This window comes from Etheostoma cragini, chromosome 18 (genome assembly GCF_013103735.1).
Source record: "Etheostoma cragini isolate CJK2018 chromosome 18, CSU_Ecrag_1.0, whole genome shotgun sequence".
Lineage (NCBI taxonomy): Eukaryota > Metazoa > Chordata > Actinopteri > Perciformes > Percidae > Etheostoma > Etheostoma cragini.
This window is the reverse complement of record NC_048424.1, coordinates 7,655,205-7,672,474: the sequence shown is the minus strand read 5'-3', so window position 1 is coordinate 7,672,474 and position 17,270 is coordinate 7,655,205. Positions and strand designations below refer to the sequence as shown.

The window sequence follows — 17,270 nt, the reverse complement described above, 5'->3', positions numbered from 1 at the left end:
TGTAAATCACCTATACGCCTCAGCTGTGTGTAATCATCATCCGCTGATAAAACAGCTGGGGATGCCTGGAAGAGCACTCAGCCCGTTCACTTCAGAGTTGGTTCTTTTGAGGTGATGTGCTAGCGTCGCATTGCCATTCTCTGATAGTGATCGGATTCCTGTAGGTTTTTTGTTTTGTTTGGCTGTGCTCTGACTGCAACATGAGGATGCTTGATAAAAGGTAAGTTTCATTTCTTGTTTCCTTCTTTTTTGTTGTTGTTGTTGCTTGTTTTAAACTAGCAGCTGCAGCCAGGTTGTCTAACTTGTGTTCTTTTTGTTTCAGTTTGTTATGGAACGTGATGGCTGCGTTAATCCTCCTGGTTCAAGCAAAGCCGAATTTGAAGCACAATTCGCAGTCAAGTAAGCTTTCATTTACGTGAAATCATGTCATCAGTCAATCATCAAGTCAGTTTGCACTTTTCCTCACAAGTTTTTGCTTCAACAGGCAGTGGATTAACGACCGACTGTGTGGGTAATCTAATGAGGCTTTCGTTAGACAAGGCTCTAGCAGTGGGGAACCAGCTCGAGGTGGAGGCCATCAGTGAGTATAAAGTTGTTGTTTTTTCTCCCCATAACAAGCAGTTTAGTTCGTTGCTGTAAGAAGTCATCCCTGTCATGTTTGCCCCCCCCCCAACAGATGGCACCCAGCACATTTTGATTACACCCAGCTTGGCTGCTCGGTGTGGATACAGCATGGAGTCTGACCCCTGGGGCAACACAAGAATCTACACCTCTCTATTGGGCTGCTATGTGAACAATAAAGTATGTAAACGGTCTTCGTGTTTTCACTTTTGCCAGTGAGAACATGCATTCAATGGGTTTGATTCCCTGAAAATTTGACTCAAACCTCCAATTGATGTGCAGTGTCTCATTGAACGTCCCATGCTTTTTTGTTTTTACCTTGTCTTGTAGGAAGATTCATATGATGTTGGCTTGAGACTCAAAATGTACAGCGCGGGTCAATCAGATGTGATCAGCCATGATGTGACTCAGACTTGCAGCTACCCTCGATGGGCCTCCAGAGAGATTCTTTGCGATAGGAACTATATGGAGGTAGGTCACTTTACCTTGATGCCTTTTTTTTTTTGTGATAACAAATTATAACTGCTAGCTTTTTATAATATGTTTTTTTTGTTTTTTGTTTTTTAGGTGTCAAACCACTTGGCTACGCCCAATGCTAAGGGACAGGCTCAGAATGTTAAAGACAGCTCCACGCTTGACTCCATTCATGATGTATGTTAACTAAAAATTCCGGTATTAAACTAGAGTGACTGACTTAATATGACCTTGCACCATTTGGCAACCCCTTCAATAAAATGTATTTCTTCCCTACAGGACTCAGAAGAACTTGGTATCTGGAAGGTAACATTTAACACCCCACAGCTAGTGACCATGATGCTGAAGGAGGTCGAACAAGCTGGCTACAGTGCTATGGTTACCCCAACCCGTCTGGTTATGCGAAGTCCATACAATACAGCGGAGACTTATTATGAGGATGTAAGCAACACACTACAATCTCAAGTGTTTATTTTCGTCATTGATGTTAAACCTTGACATTATGTCGACATCTCTTTTAGGTGGCTGGAGTTCCCATGGAAGTTGTAAAGGTCAGCGCTTACTACAAGGCAAAACATGGTCTGAGTGTGGTGAACTTGGCAGCTGCTTGTCCCACAGGTGAATCTTGCTGAAATCAATCTTACAGTAAACAATAAGTGATTACAGTTACATTAACAGTTGCTTTGTCATTAAACAGGTGGCGTCCTCTACACAAACGATGTAATCTCTTGGCACGTTCCTCGCCGTGTGACACCTTTGGTTGATAGCAAGTTTAAAATCCTAGAATTGCACATGGGCATCAACGGGCAAAGGCTGGATAAATCTCAAATGACTGCACGGGGGCATACACTATACTCCACAGACTTCCACATCATCATTGAGATCCAAGTGGGATCGCCTGATGGTTACTACAAGGTTGGAAAGTCTTTAGATATAACATACAAAATCACAAGTCTATTTGCATGTTTTATTAAAATGTCATGAATAATTGCAGAGCCATGCCCCAGATTACCAGTACCACATCACCTACACTGTGGAGCCCATGCTTGAGTTACTGTGGAGGAGTAACGCTCAAGATACCAGATACAAGGTCTTGTACCCTATTACCACCCCTCTAATGCCTCGTCCTCCCCACGTCCAAAACGGTAAGTTGCTTTTTCTGGTAGACTATAGAAATCGGGCTTGTGGAGAAGGTTACAACATGCTGCTTTTTTTTATTCCTCAAGATACTGTTCCAGAGAGCCGCGTGTTCAGCATGTTCTTAGGCACATTCCTTCATGATGTGCAGCTGAGGAACATTACCTTTTCTACTGGGGTTCTCACTATTGAGGAGTGCAGTGCCAGAGACTTTATCATCCAGGAGCACCTTTTCTCCAATGGAACCAAGGGCTTCTCTTTACAAGTGCCCTTTAGTGATGAGGTCGTCCTGAAACATGTATGTGGAAATTTTGGATTCAAAAACTTCAGTCTGTACCAGCTGTTTGCTTTGCATTTGTAAGTTTCAGTGACATCCCTAAGCTTTATATATATATGCATACCTGCAGAATCCTCAGCGCTTGGTTACAACCTACTTTCTCCAGTTGACCTTTGGGTTCATCATATTGCCTGAAGGAACTCCCTTTGCCCACCCAGTGGAGTTGCAGGCATCTTTGCAAGATATTGGTGAGTCATGTTTTGTTGATGGCTGTACTGTGAAACGAAAGCTACCCATCATAAACATGGGTGAAAAAATCTAACTTTTTCTGCTTTTAGTGCTACCCGTTATTACTGGCACCTGTGACCAGAACATGTTTTACATCCATGTGAAATATGGAAGTCAAGGCAGAAATTTCCAGGCAATGGTTGGATCTCAAACACTGACACCTGAGGTTGCTGAGGAATACCACTTCCAAGAAAATGGCACCCATTTTAGCCTCATACTGCCATACAGTGCCAAGGACACAGTGTTTGAGGTATGTAGAGCTGCAGGTTCACTAGATTTTGGACTGGATAACTTCTGCATTGATAACTTCTCCTTTTTACAGCTGTTTACCTCAGCTTCAATCAGAGCCAGAGTTGACCTACTTCTGTTTGATACTATTAACAACTGGGTGCTTGCTGACTACTTTCTGTCCTGCAACTTCCCCCTTGCATCAACTGGTAAGATGTAAACATTGCTTCTGCTGCTTGAGATCCCAGGGCTTTTTTTCCTAATGCCTACCTTTTTTACCTTCAGTGTGCTACCCCAACGGAACAATGACCGCTTTGGCAGTAAAGGTGGAATCGGTGCCAAATCTCGTGCCAAGCCAGTTTACTCTGCAGGACAAGTCCTGCAAACCAGTGTTCAGTGACATTCGTGTAGCATATTTCTCTTTCACTGGTGATTCCTGTGGGACCACTAGAAGAGTAAGTATGAAGTTATAGTTAAGCTATAAAATGTTGCTTTGTTAACAACTTCTTTTTTTGTTTAGTTCCTGGACCACTACATGGTGTATGAAAATGAGATTACCCTGGCCTACAACAAAGGACAAGCATACACATCACCAATTGATCCTGAGTACAGGTAGGAGACTCAGCCAATCTTTTATTCTGATGTATCATCTGCAGACTTTAAAACATTTTTTCTCTTAATAGGCAAACTATTTCTTGCTACTATGTGATCAATGCAACTTTGAGTGTTGCGTTCAGCTCTACACACCGCAGCTTTAACCCCACCGCAGAGATTGGCTTAGGGCAGCTAATGGTGCACATGAGGCTTTCCCAAGGTAAGGTTACATTTTTACTAAGTCCTTGATCTTGTCTTCACATGCAGTCTGTTTGGTCTATGCCTTTCTCTAATGGGACTCTTCTCCTTCAGATTCATCATATCGTCACTTCTACCAAGCAGAAGACTATCCAGTAGCAGAATATCTGAGGCAGCCTCTGTATTTTGAGGTGGAGCTGATGGAGTCTACTGACCCACAATTGGAGCTCATCCTGGAAAACTGTTGGGCCACCCTTAACAATAACCGGACATCCCTGCCAAGCTGGGACATTATTGTGGACAGGTAATGTCTATGAATCATGAGTTTAAAAGACTGCTGAAAGGCAAAGTTAACTTTTGTTTTTCTTCTCTAGCTGTGAGAATCGTGATGACAGCTATAAGACTATTTTCTATCCCGTTGTGAGTGATGCCAGAGTGTTGGTCCCATCCCACATCAAACGCTTCTCTATGAAGATGTTCACCTTTACTAAAGATGAAGAGGTTGTGGATGATGAGGTAAGAATTGTACATTCAAATGAGGGAAGGAACAGCTGCACAAGTCCTGCATAACAAATCCTCTTTGTCTTCAGATTTATGTCCACTGTGATGCACTGATTTGTGACAATAATAGCCAAGATGGTTCATGCAGAGGCCAGTGTGTGCATCCTACTGGCCTGGGTGATGACAAACATCAAGGAACCAAAGGACTGAGAAGGGGTAAGTGGATCAAATAAGTCTGGACAAACATATAATTATGTGCAGTTGGTAATATATATGCTTGTTTCTAGAGCGAGGAAGCATGGACTACACCCACCAAAGGCAGATCTCCACTGGACCTATTGTTAGAAACACTCAGTCAAACCTATTGAAATAAAGACAAGTTTCTTAAACATGTCAGTTTCCTTGCCTAATTGACATTTGTTTGTCATTTGCTTTCTTTAAAACTTGCATCTGGCAACCTGTTGCGGATTCACCAGAAATGCGTGACTTTCGATATAAAGACAAATGCACTTGCTGCTATAATCTTAAAACTTGTCATTTAAGGAACTTTTACTCACCCCATTGCATTTGAGGCCAAAAAACAGAAATATTTTCTTCTACCTAAAGTTTTTTTTTTTTTTTTTTTTTTTTTTGGGGTATCCTTTGGAAACACCAAAGGGAAGCTGAAGGTCCTGACATTCTGGATAATCCAGACCAACTTCTTTTTAAAAGTATCTTGAAAGACTGACCAGATCTCTTGTTAAAGAGGCCCTTTAATGTCAGAAGTACCTAAATCGGGTGTAATCAGGTATTATACTGACATATGGCCAGGATTGGACTAAGGGACCCTTTCCTAACACTGTGGCAAAACGTTCTACAAACTACGGACTCTAACTGCTGTCAAAGAGGGATGATGTATCATAGGTGCAGCTGCTAGGCTGCACTTGGTAATACCTGTGCTGATTTCAACCAGCCACACTCAGTTTGCAAGAATGAGCTTATTCGTTGTGCATACCCTCCTGGGAACCAGGGGACATTTCCTTAGTTCCCGAGTTTTGATTCCATACCTGAGGTTTAAACATCCAACTTTTATTTTACAGCATGTCCACTGTAGTGGACAATAGCATCATTTAGTAGATACAAATTTTTACAATCAAGAATAGACATTTGGGCTGCAGAGTAATATCCATGAATACAGGCAATTTGATTTAAAAATAGACATTCTTGAATCCTTGAGTTTTGCAAGGACGTTTACTGTTTAAAGCTCAACACTTTATGTCCATCTCCTTTGATTGGTCCCCTCAACTCCTTTTAGCGTTATTTGAACATGTAACTGATTTTGTTGGATTCTTTTTTTTTCTGTCATACTGAATCTAAGTTTTTTTTCATCACTCTATATTTTCTTTTAGTGGTGATTGTACTGGAAGCAATTCTCTTTTTGGTAATGCAGAGGACCATCTTGCATTTTGTGCATCTCATGTAAGTCTTGGTGCCCTCATTTCTGCATGTATGGTATCCATCATCTCAGGCATGTGCATGGCTCCTAGTCTGCGCATAGATGGCTCTGGGTGTGGGATCCTCATTTTAGATTGTGACTCATCCTCACTCTCTTCACAGCTTTCATCCAGTTCCAAACTCTCCAACAGCTCTTCAGCTAGGAGTAATTTAAAGTCCACGTACTGATGTGTGTTCTTGGATGGTCAGTCAGAAGCTTAGCATGCAATTGCATAGATCCACGCCACACATGTTGTCATACTTAATTACTGTTGGTCTCATAACCTGGATCAGGAGCTTTTCTTTCTTGGACCATCTGGTTTAGATGTCTTCCGGGTCTTTCCCATGTACAGTGGTTGCCATGAGCACTGGTTTGTTGAACCATTTTGGGATGGCCAGCTCAGGACTCTTTCTGACCTGATGTCCCTCTCGCCTCTTTTTTCAACTGTTTGTCTTCTGGCAGCTGTCACAGCTTTGGGACATGGTTCTTCATTATGGTTCCAGTTTCAGGAAGGCCCTTTGCCAGCAATGCGTCCAAAAGATGTATGGTTGTGAAGTACCTGTCAGAATATGTGGCTTCCCGATGGAATAGTTTAAATCATGTGTAGAACTGCTGCAACTCCAACTCCTAACCTTTGGATTGTAAAGGTATTCTTCCCTTAGTAGACTTCAAAATCAAGCATTGGACCATTTGGGGATGCAAGGACAAATACCTTTAGGCCAGTAGGGTTTGGCTTGCTGGAACATACTGCCTGATTGGACAACGGCATGTAGATTGGAGGATTTGCTTATCAATGCAGACCCTTTCTGGCTTTGCAAGGCTGAGACAGCATTGCTGCACACAATTGGCCTGACTTTCCAAAGAATATCTTCCTTCTTTGTTTCCTCTTGAGGGAGTTTCTTATCCTGAAAAATCTATCCCTTGTCATTTTGCTACTTATGACTGGCACTTTAGTTTTTTTGGTCCAAAACATTTTAATTCTGGGACAGCAAAGGCATGCCATGTGGACTGAAATGCCAAAGGAGATTTTTATTTCTTGTCGCATAGTGTTCATACATACTCCTCTGCTTTGCAGCTCTCTTTGATTTGTGTCTGTTGCCAAATCTTCAAAGACCTTGTTACTGTACTGTGAAAAGTATTCACTTGGACTCCAGTCCGCACTTTTTGTAGGGTCATCTTCTTGACATATAGGAAGCCCAGGTAACACAGGTGCAAATCTGATATGAATGGAAAAAAACAACAAATAACAAATGATATAAGTTTTATTTCTCAATGCTAAATTTAAAATTGTGGAACTGCATCAAACATAAATGTTACTCCTGGCCCACAGAGGGCAATGAGTTTCCTGCTTGTCCCTGTCTGGATCTGTGTCTGTCCCTTCAGCCTTCTTGAGCCTTGAGCCTTCTTCATCATCTTCCATATCACCATCTTCTATCCAGGTTGACACTCATCTTCATCTCTTTCATCATCTGACAACTCCAAATCTGAATCTCCCTCAACTATTTGGTAAAGAATTTTTTCTGCTTCAGTTGTGTTTCCTACGACAATGTGGAGTCATTATTTACATAAAGAAAGTCCTGATGTCCACTAAAATTGACATTTCTAAAATGACAAATATTTCAAAAGACGCATCATCTACAGTATGAGTATGATTCTTAACACCTTAATGAACAAGAAAATATATGATCATCATAGTAACAAAATCATAGACAAACAATATTTGACTCAAGTCTCATCTTTCCATAAAACAGGCTTTTTCCAATGCCGTCCATTTTGGATTGAAAGAAAGAAGCAATTTACGGCATAACCCCCCAATCAAATGACATATCACTGAAAAGACCAGGATGTCCTCTGTACAGTTCAGCAGGAATTAATGGACTCACACAAAAGAATCCAAAGAGAGGGATGAAACTTCAATGTCCACTACAGTGTACATAAGTAAATGGGCTGGGTCTCAGGAAGATACAGTCAAATTTGTTACTGAAGTATTTTACTGCCCTAACTTCAGTTCATTTCAATGTCAGTCATGACTCATCTTAGTTCATGTATAAACATACAAACTGAGTCTCACAGGACTACATGCAGCACTAGATCTAGGTTATTCCAAGATGTAATTTCTGTTTTTGGCTATCAAACTGACTTCTCCTGTGGTTTCTGCCACTGAGTCAATAGACTGGCCCCTGGACCATTTATGACCCTATTATCTAACCTGTAATTAAACCAATAATTCAAATGGGCAATGCTCTAGTTTACTGCATTTAAACTGTTTAAAGGTTTCAATGCAGCTGCACTGTAAATAACTAATTTTTGTCCATGGCACCATTCAGTGAAGACCCTGCAAACAACTTTAACTTTAAAATACAAAATGCCATTGATAACTTTGCACCTGTTTTAACCAAAAACACAGAAAAACAAGAAGTCTCCTGGAGGAATGGAGCGGTTGTTGGGCATAGTAAGAGAGAGTGTTGCAAGGCAGAAAGAAAGTGGAGAAATACCAAACTCCATGTTCACCATGGTATCCAGTACATAAGAAAACTTATCACTACAACAAAACATGAAACAGACCTGAGTCTTTCTTCTCTAAAATGCTTTTCTCTACTTTTGATCAAACTATTAATTCACCATCTACAACCCCATGAGAGATGCTGTCTGTGTGAAGAATTTGCTACATTTAACAACAAAATCATAGCTATCAGATGGAATATTAGTGCATCAAGGCCTACAAATCATCCTACCCTCCAGTTTTCCAGGAACATGACTGCTGCCACAGCTCATTTTCTCTACATTGACCTAAAAAAAAATTCAATGACCCTGTTGAACAGCTCAGGTCCTCAACCTGCTGTTTGGACCCTCTCCCCCTGCTGTTTTTTTTAAACTGTACATGAGGTATTAGAAATCATGTCATTAAACTACTCCTGAAAAAGAGCAATCTTGATGCAGTCATGTGTACATATAGGTCCATCTCCAACCTTGCCATTTCTCAGCAAGATAATAGAAAAAAAAAAACTCTTTTCAGCTCATCAACTAATGTCAAACAGCCTTCTGGACATTTATCAATCAGGCTTTCAGCCCCACCACAGCACAGAAACCACACTTATTACAGGTGTGAACATTCTGCATCCAAACACTGATTCTAATAAATTCTTTCCTTGTGCTCTTGGATCTCAGCGCAACCGTTGACCATCAGATTTTATTACAGAGTAGACACATCAGCCTGTTTAGTCCAGTCTTAAACTGGTTTAGAACTTATCTGTTGGGCAGGCAATTTGGGTCTGTTGGGGATTTTGTCTCAGACAAAATGATCATTTTGTTTACACTGATCATCTTTGAGATGTTCGATTGGAGTCCGCCTGTGGTAAATTCAGTCAATTGGACATGATTTGGAAAGGCACGCATCTGTCTATACGAGGTCCCACAGTGCATGTCAGACCACGAAACAAGCATGAAGTTGAAGGAAATGTCTGTAGACCGACACAGGATTGTCTCGTCACAAATCTGGGTACTGAAAAACGTCTGCTGCTTTAAAGGTCCCAATGAGCACAGCGGCCTCCATCTGTACATGGAAGACGTTTGGAAGGGGAGGGGAGAACCTTTCAGAGGAATGACCATTGCTGAAGCCCTCCAATCAGGCCTGAATGGTAAAGTAGCCAGAAGGAAGCAACTCTTAACAGGCACATGGTACCCACCTGGAGTTTACCAAAAGGCACCTTGAAGACTTGACAATGAAACAAAATTCTCTGGTCATATAAGACAAAGATAAAACTCTTCGGTGTGAATGCAAAGCGTTATGTTTGGAGGACACCAGCACCGCTCATCCCCTGGCCAATACATTTTTACAGTGAAGTATGGTGGTTACATCATGTAGGGATTTTTTTCGGCAGAAACAAGCAGACTAGTCAGGATTGAGGAGAAGTTGAATGCAGCCATGTACACAAGCCTACTGGAAGAAAACCTTCTAGACAGTGCTCAGTTCATCTAACAGGACAATGACCTAAGCACACAGCCAAGCTAAACTAGTGGCTTCAGGACAACTCCGAATGTCAGAGTGGCCCAGCCTGAACATCTCTGGAGGAATCTGATAATGGCTGTGCACTAACACCCCCCCCCCCCTTTAACCTGGCAGAGCATGAGGTTCTGCACAGAGGAATGGACAAAACTGGCCAAAAAAAAAAAAAAAAAAAAAATAGGTTCGCCAAGCTTAGGACTCCATCGTCCAAAATACTCTAGGCTATTTCTGACGAAAGGTACCACACCTTGAGCAAAGGTTGATTACTTATGCACAAGTTCATTCGAGTCGATAAATTTGCAAAAATCTCATAACTGGTGTAGTGGTAGAATTGAGGGGAGAGAAAAAATTCCATCTATGATTTAGGCTGTAAAAATGTGTACCACTGAACATTCCGCATTTACACAAATAGAGAACCCCCATTAAACTTGGCTTTAGACTATTGAAACAAAGCCTGTAGAAGAAAAAAAAAAATTATCCATTTATAAGTTGCAGTGATCTGCGGTCCTTGGACATTAATTTAGATGCACGGTTCAAATTCACAACATTGTATCATTTGTTAAAATAAGGTTCAAGACAGACATTTTCTAACAAAATGTTTTATTGGGACTTCATTTTAACCATAGAAAACTACAGCTGAAAAAGAAAATCCATATCCAGGGTAATATCCAAAGCAATTGTTTTTTAAAATCTAAGGATTTTGTTCAATAAATATGGGTCCTAATGACACGGGTTTGGATCTTTGGCCTTTGGAAACGGCACGTTTTTGACCTGTAAAGAAACAATTCATAAGTTAGTCACTTTAACAGAACATCAACTAAGGAGTATTTATCCCATCCCTTATCTCTGCCAACAAGTCAAGGCCTTAGTGTTAATTACAGTATAATGGAGGTCAAACCTTTTGTAGTGTAGTCCGGGGTTGAACACTGCCCAGTACAAGGTCTACCCACTGGATTTCTAGCATCACAGAGCACCACGTCACAGTGGAAAAAGAGCTGGAAGTAAGGAACAGATTTATTGCTATTGGGATTGTTATTTACAGCAAAGGTTTCACAAATTTGACACATCTTATCTAAAATGACCTTGCTTTTCAAGTTCTCGTTATCGTCGGCAAAGGCAAACATTGGGACCTCAAAGCGCTTGACATGAGAAGGATACTGAACTCTGCCATCAGGAAAAACAGGATGGAATTTCACTGGGAACGGGTCCTTTGGGCTTGGACAGCTGAGGGTAAAAATAAATAATTGTTAAATATTTCCCAAGTTCAGTTCAACAGTTCTTTTTGTGGCCAAATGTCCCAGCAGGAAAAGATTAAGAAGTTACCCATCAATTATTATGTCCCATCTGGGAAGGGATTTGCGGTCATTCTCTAGAGTCGCCCAGCAGGACATAAGTGCCAATGACACCTCAGGGTTTGTAGACTTCATCAGTTTCACCTCAAAATACAGCGGCTGTTGTAGGTACTTTGTGATGGGACCATCTAGGTTGTAAAATGCGCTGTAGGTGTCATCTGAGTGAAGAGAGCAAGAACATGACTAAGTTATGGATTTAGACAATACAAGTGAGCCTGTACACAGGATTCACAAAATGAGAAATGATATACTCGTCAACTTCATTTAGATTAGGTTTAAAAAGATGTGAACCAACTATGCAAGAAGTATAGTTATTTTAAGTCATGATTGGCTTAAAAAGTTAATTTTTGGGAATGCCTCCTGGCTTTAGGCAACCATTAGTACAAATTTCAGAACAGTCATTTTGAAATGCAGGAAATCTTGGCTATGGAGTTGCAAGACTGTCCGATATCAAAAGTGTTATGCAGGTTGGTGGAAATGTGATCATGTCCCTTGCATTCAGAACTTTCCTTACCTGAAGCAAGTCTCATTTCAACTTGCAGCTCGCCTCTTGCATTTGCAGCAAATGGTTCATTTGTACGAGGGCTGGTGAAGAAGGCCACGCCCTGGTTTGTGTTGATGTCATAATGACAAGAAACCTTTAGACTTTTGAAAAAGAAAAAATCCCATTAGACAACTTTAGTCCGTCTTGTCTATAACTGAAAAACAAAATTAAAATAAATCATCAAATTTGTCATTGCCAATGTTTACATCTTTCATGTACCAGAGGGATTGTTTTGCGTTGCACGTATAGCTTAAACTAAAATTTAGTGGCAGTTCACAGGTCTCCTGGGTAGACTCACAAATCTGCCAATTTATAGTCTACAAAGTGAAAATTGGTCTTGCCCAGCCAAACCTCAAATGCTCAGTTTGCTATTGCGTTAAGACAAAGACATTCTGCATAAGGCTGGTTAAAAAATAAAAGGCGTAGGCACTTTTGATTTTATACCAACAAAAAAAAGTTTAAACCCATGAGAGCTGAAATGTGTCAAAGTCACTCACTGATAATCCAGCGAGTCCTTATTTGAGTTTGTTTTCATTAAATTTTCATCTGGCACAGAGATTTCATTTTCATACATCATCGTATTTGGCAAAAACTGAGGAAAGAAGAAAAGACACTTGTTTAGGTCAATCTGTGTTAACAGTCTGCATTTAGGGAAATCATTTCAACAGCATGCTACCTGTCTGGTTGTCCCACAGGAGTTTCCAGCGAAGACAAAATAAGCATAGTGGTCATTGCTATATGAGGGACCACAGCTGGGGTCTCTGAGGGTGAGCTGCCTGGGGTTGAGGCTGGGAACTGACTCCAGTTTCAGCGCCACAGCTGTCATGGTTCCATTAGGAAAACACTCTAAAGAAGGAGGACCAGACTTTAAGCAGAGTCAGGTTAGTGCCTGCCCTCCCCCCATGAAAAGCATGTTTCCCTCTAACAAACCAGTCAGTGTTGAGAAGAAGTTGCAAGCCAAAGAGAAGTCTTTGATATTTTTGTCGGCCTCAGGAAACTTCAGAGCCACATCGAGTCTGCTTCTGATGGAGGACCCCTCAACAGCCTGAGAAGTCAGAAACAAAGAAGTTGCACATAATCTCTACAACAAGTGTCCAAGAGAAATCCCTGCACATGCAATGCTTTGGTTAGGTAAACTTGAAGGGATGTACCTCTTTTACAACAATAGGGGCATAAGATGGTACTGAAAAACTTAAGTGTGTTCCATTGTCCATGAAGCCGAACTGCTGAGCCAAGTCTGGGGTCAACACTTGTCTTCCTACTGTGAGCTGAAAGTTCAAGGAGTTGGTCCCATGTTTCACGAAGATGTGAAAGTTTTGACCATCGCAGCCACCAGAGATTGAAGGTTGAACTGCAGAGGGGGCAGGGGGTTAGTTGCAAGTAGTTTTGCCCATTTTGTTATAAATAAATGGGTAATTTCCTTGAGTACAGACCTATGTCTATTATTTTAGCTTCCAGATAAGCAGAGACAGAAAATGGAGCAAACTCTGGCAGGACCAGCAAGCCAAAGGTCAGGTAAAGAGAGTAGACTGTAATGCTTTTTTCTCTCTGTTGGGAAATAGAAAGATTAGCCCTCAAAATTATAACAAACTTTTGCAGGTTATTTCCCTAGTTCAGAGTAAAGCTTACCATTTGTAGTACACTAGGGTCTGTGAAGGGCACTTCCAGTGTAAAGACCTTTGAGCTGTTGTTGTGAGACTCATGCTGCAGGATGTTAAAGCCTCTAAGGTTGCCGTCTGCCACTGACAAAACCTCATAGGGGAAGGTGATGTTTATCAGTGCTACATCAGGGCTGAAAGGCCCGATCAGCACCTTAAATATCTGCTCCTTGGTAACAGTGTCTGCGCGACAAAAAGAATGACGGGAGCTTACAATACATTTCCGGTGTGGCCAAGAGTACCAAGAAAAAATACAAAAAATATAAACTCACTGTCAATGACTTGCACTGGTCGAGACAGAAGTGGCGTTGTGATGGGAAGGATGACTTTGTATCTTGTGTCCTCGTAAGCAGAGTCTTCAGTCCAGAGCAACTCAAGCATTGGTACAATGGTATAAGTAGTGAGGTACTGACCATCCTGAACATGACTCTGCAAAATTCAAAAGTCTTCAGTAAGGAGTTACCTTAATTGCATTATAATCTTCACAATTCTAAATCAAAATAGGACGGATAGAAAAAAAAAATAAAAAACTCATTTATATATTTAAAATGGATCTAAAAGTAAATCTGACCTTAAAGTGGCCACCAACAGCCCCAACAGGAATTTTAATGACAATGTGCACATCACTGACAGACAACACATATTGTCTGGCAGCCATCTCAGCAGTGTTGAGCCTCTGGCCATCAACACCCATGTGCACCTCCAACAGTTTAACCTGACCAGAGGACATCAGCGGGTCAATGTTCCTTGGCAGGATCCAGCTGATTGTGTTTGGGGTTAGGGAAACACTACCTGAACACAAAAGAGGCAAAAATACAGCACGTCAAAGACCCATATGGACACATTTAATGATTGATCTATTCACTATCATAGTCTGAGAAAGATGAAGGATAGTGATATCAGGCCCAAAGGACAGAATGGTTTTATGTCCCAAAAAAAAAAAAACTCAATGTTCTACTCCTAAAAAGGCCCCCATGCTACAGTTTTATCAATTCTAGTGGCGAAAAGTTTGCCTTATCATAGTCATAAATCTACAAAGTCTAAAAATACAGAAATCAGTTCAGTATACTGCTAAAACCCCAAATGCTAGAGCCACAATTCCAAGAGAATATACAGAGAACATAGCCTCAGAGTGGCCACTGCCTAGTGTTCAACCTTACCCTCCAGTATTGGGCAAGCTGCATCCACATTGATTTGGGTCACCAGCCACTTCTTTTCAAATTTCATGGAAGTTTTAAGCACCATCATTGGAACACCAGCTACCTGCAGGGTGAAATTACAGAACATGTGTGAAGGTTTGGTCACGCCATTTCTTGTGTACTTTGGTCACAGTAGAGAATTTGACAAGGATGTGGGTGATGCAACATAGTGAGTGGGATATACATACAGTAAAATAGACTTATTTAACTGTGCCAGCTGGATTTCAAATTAATCCTTTTTTTTAAAGCTTATATTAGCAGATAGTAGTTTACTGCAAGTGTAAGCAAGTAGGGAGTTCTAATGAGCTGCAACTATTTAGCCAGTGCCTGTCTGAGGGGCAAGATGTCCAAAGTAAAGCTCGTTTTAAAATTTTAGTGAACTGTAGTCCCACTTACAGTCTGAGTGTATATTTCAGGTGAAGTCTTTGGGATTCGCAAAACCAGTCTTGTAGGGGTTTTTGCAATCCCATAACCTCTGCGCTGTGCTTCAGGGACCTTCATGAGCCTCTCCTCAGGAGTGAAGAATGTGAGTGTTGAGAGTCTGAATTCTGCATCTACGGGTTGTTTCTGTGAAACAAATATCAAAAGGAAATTATGCAGAAATGAATTTAAAAAAAGTTAAGTTAAATGCACAACTAGCTCATCTAACCTTAACTTGTCGAACATTGCGAAACATTGACTTAACCCCTGAGACGTGATGTAGAGGCAGGGCATAATCTTCTGGAGCTGCCCTCTTCACAGACACCTAAAAATGAGGCCATTCCATAAGTGATAATCAATCTCCCCCTCTCCAGTGACATCAAATGTACCAGCCTTAACGCTCATATAGGATATAAAGCCACTTAATCATATAGACTGAAAAATAACAGTTGAGTCATGCTGCATTCACTTGCCTCCATGTAGTTTTGGACACAGACAATTTCCCTGGAGGCCCAGGCAGTGTATTGGCAGGTCTCAGCCACCTGGTACACCTCATCTTCAGTCATCCAATTCCCATGCAGACGAAGCTTTAACGTTGTTGTGAATGCCTTATCATCCTACAAACAGAAGAGACTCAAGATGATTAAAGAAAAACAAAAACAAAAATAAATAAAAGTACTTTTCTACAATCATATGTCTCTACCACATTTTGAGCAAAACAGTTTTGAAGGGAGGCAAAAATCATAGCATTTCCTAGAGGGTCCATCTTCATGCTGAAGCCACACATGGAAGCTAATCTTGGTGTAATCAGGATCGCAGAGTTATCTGAGGAGGGAAAGAGGACAGTTAGAAGGAAGCGTCTGAGACAGTTAAAATAAAAACTGAATTCAGAGTTATCAACTTACTAACAACACCAGACACTTCAAGAAGATTTCCTCCTAGTGGACCGACATCCACACGCATGATGTTCCCCAAGCATTTTGAGCTGACATCTGGGATTAAACACGTATATAAGTAAACAGCACATGGCACAAAACATTTAAACCTTATATAAAAATTATTAGAACCAACTTACTTATCAAGGATTTCTTTTGAGCGCTTATATTTACAACAGCTAATATGAGAGTAAGCCACCTGAAAGAGATAAAATAGGTTTTGAAAGTAGCAAGAAAAATCCAAAACATTAAATAAAAGCAGTGAATAGAAATAGAACTACAAACCCCAATTTGACTAAACAACCCATGGCACAAGAGGTAGGAAATGGGCAACATTTAAGTCTCTACCTTTGCCTTGTTTTTAAAGTGTTTGGGACAGGCATAAACTCTACAGGCCTCCACATATGGACATGATGAGGGCGGTTCCTGCTAACAAATTCAACTACACACAGGTGAATCCTATTACAGTCGGATTGGACTAACTGTGTGGACCTGTGTCTCGTCAAGTGGCTGGAAGTAAGTCTTAATATTAACTGCAAAGAGATTGATTTACCTGGTTGACTTATGTCTACACCAGATCTTGCAGGAAATGTTTTATACATATAGATCTATATATATAGATCTATATATAGATATACATATAGATATATAAACTATTGATATGAATAGTGAGAATGAAATGTGCAGTAAAGTTTTTAATGTAATTGTATACATTTTGACATTTTGGCATTTTGATAGGAAATGAGAGAGGGAGCGATGTACAAAGTGCCCAGCTAAATTTAAATTTAGGGTCTTTGTGATTCATGGTCAGCGTCTTAACCCCTGAGCCACAGAGACACCACAAGTTTAGAAGTTTTCATGATCCTGGAAAAAACAGATGTTTCTGTTTTTTTATTATCACATAAATTAAAAAAGTAATGGTCACAGTATGACTTTCATCAAATAATGACGTGTTAAACCAAAACAACAAACGGAAAGAGTTTCAGCTTTTTTTAAATCAGGATTTTTTTTTAAAGATTTGCATTTTTCGGGGCTTTTTTTTAGGCCTTTATTTTCACAGGACAGATTCATATTAAGACATGGAAGGGGAGAGAGAGCAGGAGAATGACATGCAGCAAAGGGCCACAGGTCAGAGTTCTACATATGTGCGCCTGCTCTACACACCTGGGCACAAAATCAGGAGATTTTAAAAGAGTACATGATAATTAAAAAAATCATAACCACATAATCTCCATCTTCACCACTAAAATGAAGATATTTGTGCTGTGAACATGGCAGGTTTTAATCTGCTCTTGTTGTCACCATCACACAGGCCACAGTCAAGGGTCAAAGGGTACAGATGACCCTAGCCCAAGGCCTGATGG

General features: G+C 40.7%; 2 protein-coding genes across 2 annotated transcripts; one reads left to right on the top strand and one right to left on the bottom strand.

Moving 5' to 3' along the window:
- The first annotated feature begins 10 nt into the window (after window positions 1-10).
- Window positions 11-4,709, top strand: LOC117961655. The gene is made up of 21 exons (XM_034900473.1): window positions 11-220; window positions 323-399; window positions 485-580; window positions 677-801; window positions 952-1,092; window positions 1,189-1,272; window positions 1,375-1,536; window positions 1,617-1,713; window positions 1,793-2,010; window positions 2,090-2,240; window positions 2,322-2,530; window positions 2,640-2,757; window positions 2,848-3,047; window positions 3,120-3,234; window positions 3,311-3,480; window positions 3,546-3,637; window positions 3,709-3,839; window positions 3,932-4,121; window positions 4,192-4,333; window positions 4,408-4,534; window positions 4,606-4,709. Exons 1-21 carry the CDS (start codon window positions 201-203, stop codon window positions 4,689-4,691), a joined length of 2,751 nt encoding a protein of 916 aa, XP_034756364.1. The 5' UTR covers window positions 11-200; the 3' UTR covers window positions 4,692-4,709.
- A 5,765-nt stretch (window positions 4,710-10,474) lies between these two features.
- Window positions 10,475-16,353, bottom strand: LOC117961656. The gene is made up of 21 exons (XM_034900474.1): window positions 16,192-16,353; window positions 16,047-16,105; window positions 15,877-15,963; window positions 15,675-15,796; window positions 15,445-15,588; window positions 15,201-15,296; window positions 14,948-15,118; window positions 14,513-14,615; window positions 13,924-14,144; window positions 13,625-13,781; window positions 13,324-13,535; window positions 13,128-13,242; window positions 12,846-13,045; window positions 12,625-12,739; window positions 12,371-12,540; window positions 12,192-12,286; window positions 11,665-11,795; window positions 11,122-11,308; window positions 10,881-11,022; window positions 10,697-10,793; window positions 10,475-10,569 (listed from the first exon to the last, which is right to left on the bottom strand). Exons 1-21 carry the CDS (start codon window positions 16,212-16,214, stop codon window positions 10,490-10,492), a joined length of 2,727 nt encoding a protein of 908 aa, XP_034756365.1. The 5' UTR covers window positions 16,215-16,353; the 3' UTR covers window positions 10,475-10,489.
- Between the last annotated feature and the right edge of the window lie 917 nt (window positions 16,354-17,270).